This window comes from Acomys minous, assembly GCF_964271855.1.
Source record: "Acomys minous genome assembly, chromosome: 13".
Classification (NCBI taxonomy): Eukaryota; Metazoa; Chordata; class Mammalia; order Rodentia; family Muridae; genus Acomys; species Acomys minous.
In genome coordinates, this window is record NC_140495.1 from 45,196,517 (window position 1) to 45,210,291 (window position 13,775).

At 50.6% G+C, this 13,775-nt stretch overlaps 1 protein-coding gene across 1 annotated transcript in view; it reads right to left on the reverse strand.

Annotated features, from left to right (window-relative positions):
* Positions 1–13,775, reverse strand: part of MYO5C (myosin VC) — an 80,335-nt gene that overhangs the window by 58,704 nt on the left and 7,856 nt on the right. Inside the window, exons 2-6 of the mRNA XM_084754568.1 lie at positions 10,166–10,276; positions 6,992–7,157; positions 5,758–5,902; positions 2,612–2,768; positions 147–290 (exon numbers count right to left, since the gene is read on the reverse strand). Of these exons, the coding sequence (XP_084610694.1) occupies positions 147–290; positions 2,612–2,768; positions 5,758–5,902; positions 6,992–7,157; positions 10,166–10,276 (723 nt within the window). The remainder of the gene's footprint in view (positions 1–146; positions 291–2,611; positions 2,769–5,757; positions 5,903–6,991; positions 7,158–10,165; positions 10,277–13,775) is intronic.

Here is a 13,775-nt window from a genome sequence, read left to right on the forward strand (position 1 = left end):
GGAAGAACAATAAAGAATCTGAGAAGCAAAGGAAAGGTGCTCAGAGCCTGCCCTTCAGGCCGCAGACACCACAGACTGTCTCCCGAGCCTGCGCACATAAGCAGCATTCAGAGCTGGGACAAGAGATTAAATACCGTTATCTCTACCTGAAAGACAACGCGGGACTTCTCCAGGAGGTAGGTTCTCATATTGGCACCAATGATCTGATTTCTCTCATCAAAGCTGATTTCTGTGTACTTCCCAAATCGACTGCTGTTGTCATTGCGGGTGGTCTTGGCATTTCCAACGGCCTGGAACACACAGGGTTCAGCGTCACAGGAGAGGTGGCCAGTGATATCCTGTCCCACTCATGGAGCGCAGGCTCTGGGCTTTGTGAGCCTGGGCTCCGTTTTGGCTCTCTGCAGAGTGCTGTAAACGTTAACTTCTTTTTCCAGGTCTTCCTCTACTTGCGGTAGGGAAACTTACGTGTGCATCCTGCTGCTTTGGACTGAACATGACCTCCTACATCTACACGATTCTTTTAAAAGTGTGTGTGTGTGTGTGTGTGTGTGTGTGTGTGTGTGTGTGTGTGTGTGTGTGTATGTACATGCACACACATGTGTGGAAGTCAGAAGACAACTTGTGCGACTCAGATTTTTCTTCCCGCCTTGTGAGTCCCAGGGATTGAACTCGGGTCATCACGGTTGGCAGCACGTGCCTTTATCCGCGGAGCCACTTTGTCAGCCCGAACTTCCATGTGCTGAAACTATCACTCTGTGTGTTGGGAGGGCATGGGAGTGGAGCCCTATGGGAGGAGGAGGGGGGTTTCCATGCCAACATAAAACAGACCCCTCAGCAAAGAACTCTCGGTGCTCTCTTCCTCAGCCGTGTGAAGACACCAAACAGAGTCTTCACAGAGCCCTGCCGTGCTGGCATCCTGGTCTTGGATCTACAGCCTCCAGAACAGTCTCTGTAAGCCCCCAGGTGTTACAGCACCTGACTGGTGTTGGACTAAGAGTTGGCAGGAGCAATGGAGGGAGTACAGAGTGGCGACTGCAGGCGCTGAGGTGAGGGTTAGCAGAAAGCCCACACCCTTCCCTTTGCTCATCGATGGCCTGACTGCCTCCCATGCAGACTTCCTCAAGCTGCTTCAACTGCCCCTCTTTACCTCCCGCCTCTGGCTGACTTTCATTCTTTTGTTTTGCTTGCTTGTTTGTTTCTGTGTAACTGTCCTGGCTGTCCTGGAACTTCCTCTGACTCGAACTCAGCGATCTGCCCACCTCTGCTTCCCGAGCAAGCGCTGAGATTAAAGGCGCGGTGCCACTGCGGCCCAGCTCTGCTTTCATTCTTGAATCTACGTCTCTGCCGAGCGCCTTCCATCTGGAAGGCAACTTTTCCTTCGTTTTCTTCCTCCTCCCGATCTTCCTTTCTCTCTCTCTCTCTTTTTTAAAAGCAGGTTTTTCACTCTGTCCAGGCTGGCCTCCAACTTACCACCCTGCTGCCTCAGTCTTCCAAGCGCTAGGATTACGGGCAGCCGGCAGGACCTGTCTTTCGTATACACACTACACTTCCTGCCCAGATGACCATGGCTTTTGTTGACATAGTTTTGCAGTGTACTTACTATGACTCAGGCTTGGTCAGCTGGAGTGAACTTAACTGATGTGGTCCCACCTTCGTGGGGTTTTATCATCTTCTGGTGGGGACACAAATCTTAAACAGCTCTACAGCTGTTCGCTAGGCAGGTCACATGGCACTTGCTCTGAACTGCTTTCCTGTCACTGTCTTGGCTGGTGACCTGTTTCCATGTGGCCAGCCTGTGCCCGTGCCTGTGGCTGTGCGCTTCAGGCTTGCTCAGTTCCCTCTCTATCCGTGCGGTTATTTCATTTTAAAATATGCTTCTGTTAGCACAGAGGCCAGATCCAGGTTTTACTTATTCTGTTGACTTCCTCCCCACAGTGGCAGCAGATGTCCCTGAAGGTTCTGATTTGGGAAACAGGGAGGGGCTCTGGGGCTCAGAGGCTGCACTGCCCATTCTCTGCCACCCTCTTCTCATTTTGTAGGGCACAGAGCACTGGCCTTGAGAAACCCCTGCCCTGTGCACTCTAGGCGTTCCTCCCCTCGTAGGGCTGTCTGCTCATCCTGCTATGCTGTGGCTTTGCCCCACTGGTGAAAGGAATAAGAGTGAACGCAGCTAGCATATGCCCGAGTGTAAGCTGCCAGTGCTCTATGCTGCACTTTTGACTCTCAAAGCTCAAACAACATCCCCTCATAAAACCCGAGAGTGAAAAACAACCAGCCTGTGAGAGCGGATGCCTGCTGGCTGGAGAGCATTTGGGATCTCCATGTGCCTGGGGATCCCCCCCAGGATGTCAGTACACACCTGGCTCCTTGAAATCTGATGACACAATGTCCAATGTCATGGGTAGAGAAAACTTTGGCAGCCACCACTCTGCCTTACCTCCTCCAATCCTACCACTCGTATGCCTGCCCTTGCCACCCTCCCTCCTTTAGACTTTTAAAGGCAGGAAGTCCTATCAACAAGCATAGCTCATGTACAGAGCTCCCCTCCCTGCCCCCCACCCCCTGCACCTCCAACCCTCAGCATCTCCCTGTACACTACTGAGGTACCCACCTCAGTGATGGGATTGGACGCCAGGACTTTGTCCTCCACATGGGCGTTGCTGCTGGATTTGCTGACCGTGGCAAAGTACCTCATGGCATAGCGTGCAGAAACAGTCTTCCCAGCTCCAGACTCCCCGCTCACAATTATGGACTGATTTCTATTGTTCCTACAACCAACACACGAGAGAGGCATTGAGATGGAGTGAGAAATCTTAAATTCTCTCCATTAAAAAGGCGGTGTAGTTCAAGGTCAAGCTAGGCAACATAACAAGACCTGTCTTGGGGGAAAAAGAAAAGAGTAGGGTTGGAGACGTGGCTCAGCCAGGACAGGGCTCGCCTAGCATGTATCAAGCCCAGGGCTTGACCCTCAGTTCCCCATAAGCCAGGCATGGTGGTACACCTAGGAAGTGGAGGCAGTAGAATTTCAAGTTCAAAATCATCCTTAGCTATATAGGATACTAGAGGCCAACCTGGGCTACATGAGAGCTTGTCTTGGAAGAAACAAACCAACAAACCAAAAGCTGTATCATCTATATAATGTATGTATGTATGTATGTATCTATTATCTATCTATCTATCTATCTATCTATCTATCTATCTATCTATCTATCTATCTATCTATCTTCTAATTTAGAAAAGGGGCTGAACAGGAACTGTCCCAAGAGTCCAAAGAGACAGTGAACTTCCTTCTAGCTTTTTTCTAATACATTACCACAGAGAACACACACTGTCTCCTGCTATGTCCCTTGTCCCTTTGTGTTGGGGTCCTCAAGGTCAAGGTCAAGGCCAAGGTCAGCAACCTTGAGAAGGGGATGGCTTCACAGTCAAAACTGTGGGTAGGACAGACCACACTGAAGGATACAGAGCAACATCGGCCAAGGCAGAGCAACATCGGCCGAGGCCACAGTGGCCACATTCCTGACTCGGGAGTTGGATTTCACGGCAGGTGTGAAGTTCTGTGTGCCTGGAACCCACACGTCAGGGGCTCGTGCCTGCTCTCTGCTTCCCAGAGGCCAGGAGCTCAGCCCCCAGGAAGAAAGCAGGTTCTCAGCATCAAACAAGCTGCCTGTACAAAGTGTACGCTTAGGCACAGAGACCCTGATTGTAGGAGATATGGAAAATTGTCCCGGAATTGGCTGGGCTCAGGCTGGCTTTCCAAGGAGGCTCTCAGGACAGCTCCCTCAAGCCCTGTTAGCAACTTCTGCACATCCTACTGACATTATTTTAAGAGCAACAGTTCAAAATATACTTGGGGACATATGTGCTCTATAAACCTACACACTGTTACATAATGTAGATATTTTTAAAAATAATGCCGTAAGCTCTTCAAGGACTTTGGTGGTGTGATGCCGCCATGAGACGAGCCTTGCCTAGGTGGTAGACGCTGGGCGGACACTTCACATATGTTCTCAGTTACACTGCACAGGAGTCCTATGGCAGACTTCTCAGGGTTACAGTTGTGTGAGCTGGGGAGTCACGTGTCACATGAGCTGACCTGGGGCACAGTACGTGGCCTCCTGTGGTGACGCTGGAGTCCCCGGTCCAGACCTTTCCTTTCAGAACAGAGGAAAGGAAGGCCCTAGAAAGGCAGCAGATGTGTGCCTCTCAAGAAAGGCAGGTGGTTCTGTCCAGCACCCAGCCAGTCCACCAGGAGCCTGCTTCCTCTTCAGTCTATTCATTCCAGTGACACGGATTCAAGGTGGACCTCACACTGTTGGTGACCAAGACTATAACCTCAGATGTTGGTCATCAGATTGTCCCCTCGGGGGCTTCTGGGAGGCTTTCAGAAGCCAGAAAGTTCCAGAAGCAGGGTGTTATGGGAAGCAGTCTCGGTGCAGCACAGATATCCATCCTTTCTTCCTGCCTGGGAACATGACCCCGTTTTGAGAGGCTGGGCTGCTGCCAGAGTGAAAGCATGTGCCGGCCGTATCTGGCCACGTGGGTATGTTTCGTGAGCAGTGTTCCTCTGTGGGGCTCGGTTGCCTGGAGGACAACTCCTTCTCTTGATCCATGTGACTTAGCGTATGGAAGAGACGGTCAGGCACTAGCTTGGCTGTGTGGATAAGTTCTCGCTCAAGGGACAGGGGAGTGGGGCATCACTCAGGCTCTGATGACTCAACAGATGCCCACCTGGCTTCCCTGTAGGGGAGAATCATGCCTTGTTTACGTCACCAGAGCTTTCTCGGTCATAAGTGCAGAACAGAGACGGACCTGCTGAGTCTGGCTCTCGGATGAGGCCCATTCAGCTGCTATACACAGAATTATGAGGCACACAGCAGGTCCAAAGTCTATGACTCAGTTTCTCGTGCAAGATGGGGTTAATGAGAGCAATACAGTGAACTTCACAAGAGTGTGGTAAGACCCTAGGATCACAGTGTGTGAAAATCCTTTTGCAAACTGTAGTGTCTGACAGAGTTAGTGGTGTTTTTATTCTCCAATATACTACAGACAAGATCAATGGAACCAGGAGAAGGCAGTCATGGGAAAAATAAATTAGGCCTAGAATCAAGAAAATCTGGGTCCAAATCCCAGCTCTGCCGTTAGCTCACTGCCTACACCAGGTAGAGGGCATTCTGGGGGTTAGGTTACCGTGGCAAGGCGTGGATATCATGAGCTGTCTTGAGGGTACCAAGACGGTGCTGGAAATGTGAGCCTGGTGTTTTTGTTGCCGGATTACAAAATTTACAAAAATTACAAGATTTTTTTGTAAATGTCAAGTTGCAAAATCAGAATTCTATAGGGTCGTGCAAAAGCAAAGCGAGGAAATCAGGTTAAAATTCAAACCTGTGGCTAGACCTCGTGCTGATCTGGCAGTAGTCTGCCTCCTTAAATGGGTAAAAACCTAACTATAAACCATAAACATCCCATAGTGCAGAGTCAGTCAGTCCTCCACCAGCCAAACACACCGCAGGAAAACACAGATGGAACGCCTGACTGTGACCGCTGAGGACCAAAACCCAGAAGGTCTCTCTCTAGACAGGCCAGCTACCCTGTGACTGTCACCTGCTGTTCACCATAGGCTCTATTCAGCCAAGCGCCCACCCTGGCTTCACAGTCCCTACGAGGAAGCTGATCGCAAAACAGCTTCTATTCACTGTGAGGGATGAGCAAGTGCAGAGAACACAGCCGAGGAAGGCCAGCCTGGCTGCGAACTACCTGGCCATCTGCTTGTAGGCCTCCTCTGCAACCGCGAAGATGTGTGGGTCCATGTCGCCCATGTTCTGCCCGCTGTAGGCATGGATGATGGCATCCCCGTATATTGGCAGCTGTTTGTAAGGATTCATGGCCACCAAGATGATTCCTGAGGAAAGAGATGAGGTGCGGTCACCAGACTCTCACGGGGCCTACCCCATCTGCCCCTTAGTGGGAGACCCTCCTCGGACACACACTTCTTTTTTTATGTCAAACTCTTTTTTAAAATTTTATTTGATTTTTAAATCTTGCTTTATGCTCATTGGTGTTTTGTCTACATGTATGTCTGTGTGAAGGTGTCAGATCTTGGAATTACAGACAGTTGTGAGCTGCCATGTGGTTGCTGGGAATTGAACTCAGGTCCTTTGTAAGAGTAGAAAGTGCTCTTAACCACTGAGCCGTCTCTCCAGTCCCTAGTCAAACTCTTGATGCTTATGCAAACGGGCTACAACTCACAATCAGGACGGTAGGGCCTTTGGTTTTAGTGTCCTCCACCATCCACTGCTGTCCTCCCAGAAGTCAGTGGCTTGGAAACTCAGCCCCTCCCCCCTTCACATGTCGACAGCACCTGGAGATCAGTATTTGGAGAGTTAGTAACACCAGATGAGGTTCTGAGGGTGGGGACCCCACAGTAGCTTCCACGGAAGAAGAGACTGGAGTTTGTACATGTGCTCTGTCTCCCATCATGACACCCTGACCAGTAAGTGCTGGCACCATGACCTTAAGCTTCCCAGCCTCCAGAGACATGAGCCAAACTTCTGTTCTTTGTAAGTTATCCAGCCTCAGGTACTCTATTACAGCAACAGAAAACAGACGAAGCCGTCCACCCTTACAGGCTCTTTCCAGAAGGCCCACTTCTGCCACTTTGCTTGATGTGGGTCAGGTCACTTAAGTGTTCTGAATCTTGGTTACCTGACAGTCACCTTCATCTAAGGCTGTTCTGATGGCTGGACGGGGTGACGCACGGGGAAATGAACTGTGTTCCTACAAGTCCCAATGTAAACGCAATAATAACAGCAATGTCCCAAGAAGTAATAAATGTGTCGGATGTAGTGAGAAACTCAAACACAAGCCCATGGTGTTCCTTCCCTCACTGTCCATCTTCGTTCCCACCAGAGATTCTCCCCTCATAGCAGGCCTAAGGGGTGGCGGGGGGCGGGGGGTGGTGGTGGGGATGGGGTCATACTCGAACCCTTACCGCTATAGGTGTAGATGAGTTTAGACTCTGCAAAGCGGACTCGGAGGTTGTGCAGCACAGCCGGCTCATGGAGGTAGCTGAGGGCTGTGAGGTCATTCTCACCCACCAGGATGTCTGGGTTCCGAAGTGGAGGCAGTGACCCTGGGTCAACAGGGTAAGCCAGCTCCTAGGAACGAAGACAGATGTAAGCTTCTGCAAATGGAGGACCTTCGGCGGTTCGGCTAAATTGTCTCCTTTCTCCTACCTACTTCCTATAGCGGCATTTCTCACACTAAAACAAACAAACAAAAAACGAGTAAAAACAACAACATCTCACAACGTTTGAAGAGGTTATTTGTCTGGGGGTGTATGTTTGTCGGCATGTATGTATGTATGTATGTGTGTGTGTGTGTGCGTGCGTGCGTGCGTGTGTATGTGTGTGTGTATAGCATTTACATTTATGCAGTGCCTGCAGAAGCCACAACATGTCATTGGACCCCCCTGGAAGTGGAATTCCAGATGATCGTGAGGCACCACGTGCTTGCCAGGATTGAACCTGGGTCCTCTGCGAGAGCAGCAGGCACTCTTAACCGCTGAGCCCTCGCTACTTTTTTCTTTCCCTCTTGAGACAAGGTCTCACTAGGCAGTCCACTGTGACCTCAAACCCTCTATTGTCCTGCCTCAGCACTTCTGGGATCACAGGTGAGTGTCGCCACACCAGTCTTAGAAACTTTTAAGTAGAGGAGAAAGAAAATAACCTTTAGAGGTGACTGGAGGTGATGAAAAACTGGAGCCAGGGGACCAAAGCGTTAACGGTGTGCCTGAGAGCAAGTTGCCCTCCCTCTACCTCCCTTTCCTCCTCTGTGAAAGGGGTCCTCAGAGCTGAAGAGGCTGTGACGGACAGTGATAAGAAGCCAACGAGGATCCAGTGGCCTCACCCTGTATCTACCATAGGGGCCATGGGAATGCACATTTGGAAAGATGTTGTTGCTGTGACCACCCAGCCCGAGGTGCCTTGTGGTTCTGAAGTTGCCAAGTGTCTCCTCAACTGACACCGGAGCAAGAGAAGTATCTGAAGGGCCCTTGAAGGGGGTGGGGAGGCTGTCCCCTCCCCCTCAGCCCCCCCCTCCCCACCCCTGCCATCCTCAACTGTGAGTGACCGGCTTCGGTCAGTCTTTCCTTCCTAGGAGATAAACTTCCTGCTCCCCAGAGCATGTGCTGAGAAGAGGGAAGGTGATGTTGGGGTCCTTCATGGCATCATGCAAATGATTGGAGCCCCCTCCCCCTCCCTCTGACTCCCCCTCCCCACCCAGTAATAACAGCACCCCGATGCCTCCACTCCTGTTTTACTATTAGGGAAAGCTTGGGCCAGAGAGGGAAAGGGCTTGAGAGAGGTAGGGCTGCCGGCTGGTCTGCCTTTCCACTCCCAGGCTCCCACTCATGATGCCTGATCCTGGACCAGCTGCCCCCTGGCAAACGCCAGGCCCTCAGCCACGATGTTCTGTGTATGCATCAAGCCTGCCTTCTGAGGAAGGCATGGCTGGCCAGGTGAACACTGAACGAGACAGGCTGGGAAGACCCTCACACTCTCTGCACACCTCTCCACCCCATAAAGGGCTTGGCCCTGTGGGCAGGGTCAGTTTTCACGTCAGGAGAGAAGAACCTAGGCAAGCTCAGGACACAGAACAAGAGTCCTTGGACCAGATCCGGCTGACCCTCAGCAAGGCAGGTCTAAGCTGTAGTCTGTCCTGCCAGCACACTCCCTAATTCCACACTGTGCTGGGGGACTAATATCAACAAAGAGATTCTCCAGGGGGTGGGGGTGGGGGGATGGAAGGTGGGGGGAGGAGTGTCAGCCAGCTAGATAGTTATCAGTGGGGGAGGGGAAAACACGAGATTGATAGGTGGAAGGCGGCAAGGGTGACATGCTCTACACAAGGCAAGCTTTGTCCTCGGGTACAAGGAAGGGTTAAGGTAAGAGGCACTGGCTGCCTGCCATTCTCTCTGCCTCCCTGCCCAAGGGAACAACCACCTGGAGCCTGTTTATAGCACAAGCAGCTGCTGTCTCAAGATTCCCCTCCCTAGGCCTAGCCACCTGTTTAAGCGAGGTGCCCTGCAGTGCAGCACCCTGGCTGTGACCTTATATCTGTAGGGTTACACAGGATGGTCCCTGGCCTTCAGGACCTGTGCCAGTACAGTGTCATCAGTTCCTCTGTGGAGAGTCAGGGATTCAGTGGGTGGGTGGTGGTGCCTGACCCTGGAGCATGAGTCCTTCCTTCTGGGCACCTTCCGAGAGCTCAGGAAACGCCTGGCAGCCAGGACAAGAAAGCTGCAAGTAGCATGTGGTGCCTGTACGTACATTTTGTAAATTCCCAGTGTTTAATGTTTGTAAGAAATTCTCAGACCACCCCTGATCCAGCAGAGCACCTAACACTGGAGCCTAAAAGCACAAAGGGAGTGTTGGCTATGAATCCTGGGGGTGGGGTTGGCTTCTTAAAGCCAATATGAAATCTTCAGCTGCTGATGATCAAAAGACTGGGGTGGCCCCTGGCTGTAACTCTGCGGCAGCCCAAGCCACAGGAGTCTTGGCTGAAGTCTGAGGCGCCTTCTTTCTTTCTTAGTGCTGCTGGTTCTGCCTCTGCCCTCTGCACAGCCTCCCAGCCTTTGTATGGTTCTGCACATCCTAGGCTGACTTTCTAGATCTCCAGGCTCCTACACCTCTGACCTGTCCCCAAGGCCTAGCTCTCCCTTCCCATCTGGTTCCTGCCTTGGGGTCCAACTGCTTCCCTCCAAGTTCCTCCCCTGCCCGCTCTCTACTGAGTGAGTCCCAGGAACAGAATCCGCTGATGGCTTTTCAGCACTTGCAAACACAGCAGAGGTACATATATGGGTGATTAATATGGAACCCGTTATAGATGGGCTGCTGGTGTGGGGCAGCATGAAGGCATGCATGTGCGCGTGCGCGCGCACACACACACACACACACACACACACACACACACACACACAGGCTCCTCAGCACTAACTGCCTTCCTGAATATGGGGGTGGTGTCTCTTCTGCTCCTTTGCCTGCACTGTCCCTCAGGACCTTCTGCCAGTGGTCCCTGTGTCACAGCCGTATGTGTATATGTATGTGTATGTTTATATGTATGTATATGTATGTCATTATACACTGTGGGCAGCAGAGACCCTTACCGTTCCATCTTCTAGTAGAAGCCGAAGGACTCGGTCACCAACTCTGTAGTCCTTTGCAATTTCAGCCGACTTCCAAACTTCCTCAGGATCGGGGATCCAAACCCTGTTGTACTGACCACAGGATAAGACAGGTTTAACCCCAACATGTGAAAACCCCAGATCATTAGATCCCCACTCCCCCAACCGTGAGTCTGTCCACTGGGTCAGCTCCCACATTAAGGAGACTTTCAAGGCTAGGGGTAATTCTGTAGAGTGCTTGCCATGTAAACACAAGGACTGTTCAGTCCCCGGCACCCATGTAGGAAGCCCCCGAGGATTCTTGGAGCAGGCCGGACAGCCACCCTAGCCAGGGGGTGAGCTCTAGGTCCCAGTGAGACCATGTCTCAGCAAAGTGATGTCTCTCGAGGAATGGTAGGTGGTCTCTGACCTCTATATGCACATTTGCATGCATGGGCATACGCATGCGCACATGCACACGCGCACACAAACACAGCCTCTCTTTAGAATACATTCACCCCTCGGCCCTTTGTTTTCTGTGAGGAGGTAAATTTTAGTGCATCTGCAATGCACCGCCAGGCTCACTGGCCCTGTGTCATAGGCAGCAGAACCCCAAAGTTTCATGAATACACCTTGAACACTGAAAGCTTAGAGTGGGAAGGGAATCTGAGGGTTCCCTAGTCAAAGCCAGGGACTTTCTACAAGCCTCGGGCAGAGGAATTTGGCTTCCACCAATAGACTACTTATTTAATTTCTAGTAGCGCTGCTTCTTACTCATAACATGATATAAAGTCCACTTCCCGGGGGTGCTAGGAGGCTAGCTGTAAATATGCACGAGAGAGCTTTTGGAGTTGATGTGTGGCTCAGACGGTAGAGCCTTGTGGTCCATCCCCAGTACTGAATAAACAAGACACGGCGGTGCACACACACAGTCATGACACTCAGGAGGAGGTGGTGTGTGTGTGTGATCAGAATATAGGGTCGTTCTTGGCTACATATCGAGTTCAAGGCCAGCCTGCAACACACGAAACCCTGTTTCTAAAACAAAACAAGCAAATAAGAGCAATTTTGTAAAATACTAGGGAAGTACAGTTACAGCATTGTTATCTCTGATTATTCTTATTTTGAGACAGGGTCTCAGCCTGCTTCCCAGGCTGGCCTGAAACTGGTCATCCTCCTGCCTCAGCCTCCTGAGGGCCAGGGTTACAGGCACAAATATCACATTTGACTATTGCTTAGCTCTCAATGTTTTACGACAGCAGCCAAGGACTCCCACACTGGGAACAGCGGAAGGCCCTCTGCAGCCGCTCAGCTGTCTTCCTAGCAGGCAACTGGTGGCCCGTCTGGGCTGCGGAACAGACCCCATGGCACTACTGGTCCGTGCCCCTCCAGATTTCATGCACTGAAGTCCTGGTCCCCGATGTGACAGTGTTTGAAGACTATGGCCTTAGAGATGACGAAGGATAAAAGGAGTCCTAAGGGAGAAGCCCTGACCTGAAGGGGTTATAGGAATGTAGATTTGTAAGAGGAGCCATGGCAGGGCTGGCAAGATGGCTCGCTGGATGAAGGCCTTTGCCACGAGGCCTGGCCACCTGAGTTTCATCTCCAGGGTCCACGTGGTAAAAGAAGAGAACTGACATTCTGAAGTTTTCTTCTTCTGACTGGCACCTATGCACCGTGGCATACATGCACCACCACCCCCAACAAGTAAATAAATGTAATACTTTTTAAATTTTATTTTTTATTTTATGCACATTGATGTTTTGCCCATAAGTATGCCTGGATGAGTGTGTCAGATCTTGGAGTTAAAGACAGTTGAGAGCTGCCACATGGGTGCTGGGAATTGAACCTGGATCTTCTGGAAGAACAGTCAATACTTTTTTGTTTCATTTTATTTTTTGAGACAGGGATTCTCCTTGTAGCCATGGCTATTCTGGACTTACTTTGTAGATCAGGTTGGCCTCGAACTCACACTGATCTGCCTGCCTCTGCCTCCCGAGTGCTGGGATTAAAGCATTGTGCCACTGCATCCGGGTACTTTTTTTTTTTTTTATCTTTTTTAAAGAAACACAACAAAGCATGGCTCTAGGCTCCCAGTCCTACAGGAGAGCCCACTGTGCTGGGAAATAGCCAGGCAAAAGGAACACAGAGACACTGTGCGGCACCGAGAACAGCACTAAGAACCCTACCTAAGACAGTCGCTATCCTTTTCTGTGTCTGATGGACTTTCTGAAAGCAGTTGTAAAAATTTCAGAACCTACTCAGAAAAGTGCTTGCCTCGTACCTTACTATGCTCTCTGTTGCTGCGACAAAACCCTGACCCAAAGCAACTTGGGGAGGGAGGACATGGTTTGTTTGGCTTACATGTCCTGTCCAGATCAGATTCTGTCCATCATTGACAGAAGCCAAGGCAGGAACTCACACAGGGAAGGAACCTCAAGGCAGGAACCAAAGCAGAAGCCATGGAGAAATTCCTCCTACTCATTTGCTGCCTGTGGCTTGCTCAGTCGGCTTTCTTAATCAGCCCAGGGCCACCTTCACAGGGGTGGCACTGTCTACAATAGGCTATTCCCTCCCAAATCAGTCATCAATCAAGAATATGTCCCCATGGACTTGCCTACTGGCCATCCTAATGAAGGTACTTTTCCAATCTGAAGTTAGTTCCCTCTTCCCATGTGAACCTGGCTTGGGTCAAGTTGACCAAAAAAATCTAACCAGGACATCTTATGAGCCTGAAGACCTGCAATGGTTCCAAAAACCAACATTAAAAAGCTGAGTGCTGTGGCTTACACTCTCGTAGTTTGAATGAGAATGGCCCTCATAGGCTCATATTGTGAATGCTTAGTCTCCAGTTAGTGGAGTTGTTTGGGAAGGATTGGGGGTGTGGCCCTGTTGGAGTAGGTGTGGCCTTGTTGGAGGAGATGTGCCTTTGGGAGTGGGCTTTTGAAACCTCAAAAGCCTATTCCAAGTCCAGTCTCTTTCTCTCTCTGCCTGGTACTTGTGGGCCAGGATATAAAGCTCTTAGCTACTGCTCCAGTATCATGCTTGCCTGTTTTCCACCATGATGATCATGGACTCGCCCTCTAAATCTGTAAACAAACCCCCAGCTAAATGCTTCCCTTTATGGAAGTTAGCTTGATCATGGTGTCTTTTCATAACAGTAGAATAGTGCTTATGACATATTCAGAATCCCAGAGCTGGGGAGGCGGAGACAGGTAGGTCTGTAGCCAGCTAGCCTAGCCTGCTTGGAGAATTACAGGGCAAGTAAGGGACCAGGGTCCCTCAAAAAACAAGGTGGAAGGTACCTGAGAAGGACCAATATCTGAGGTTGACCTTATACACATGTGCACGCGTGCGCGTGCACACACACACACACACACACACACACACACACACACACACACACAATGCAGACTCTTGTGGCAGCAGCTGCCTGTCATGCCTTTGGGATGGCAAGCTCTTCTTGAGCATGTATACCGTGTCCTTCTGCCCCATATTTGCATCATGCACATCCTGGGTTTGGGGACAAATAGAAATAGCAGTGTCGTTTGTGAGTCTTTATTTCTTCCTAACTCAGAGGGCAAAGCTTATGACTACAGAAAATTTTCATATC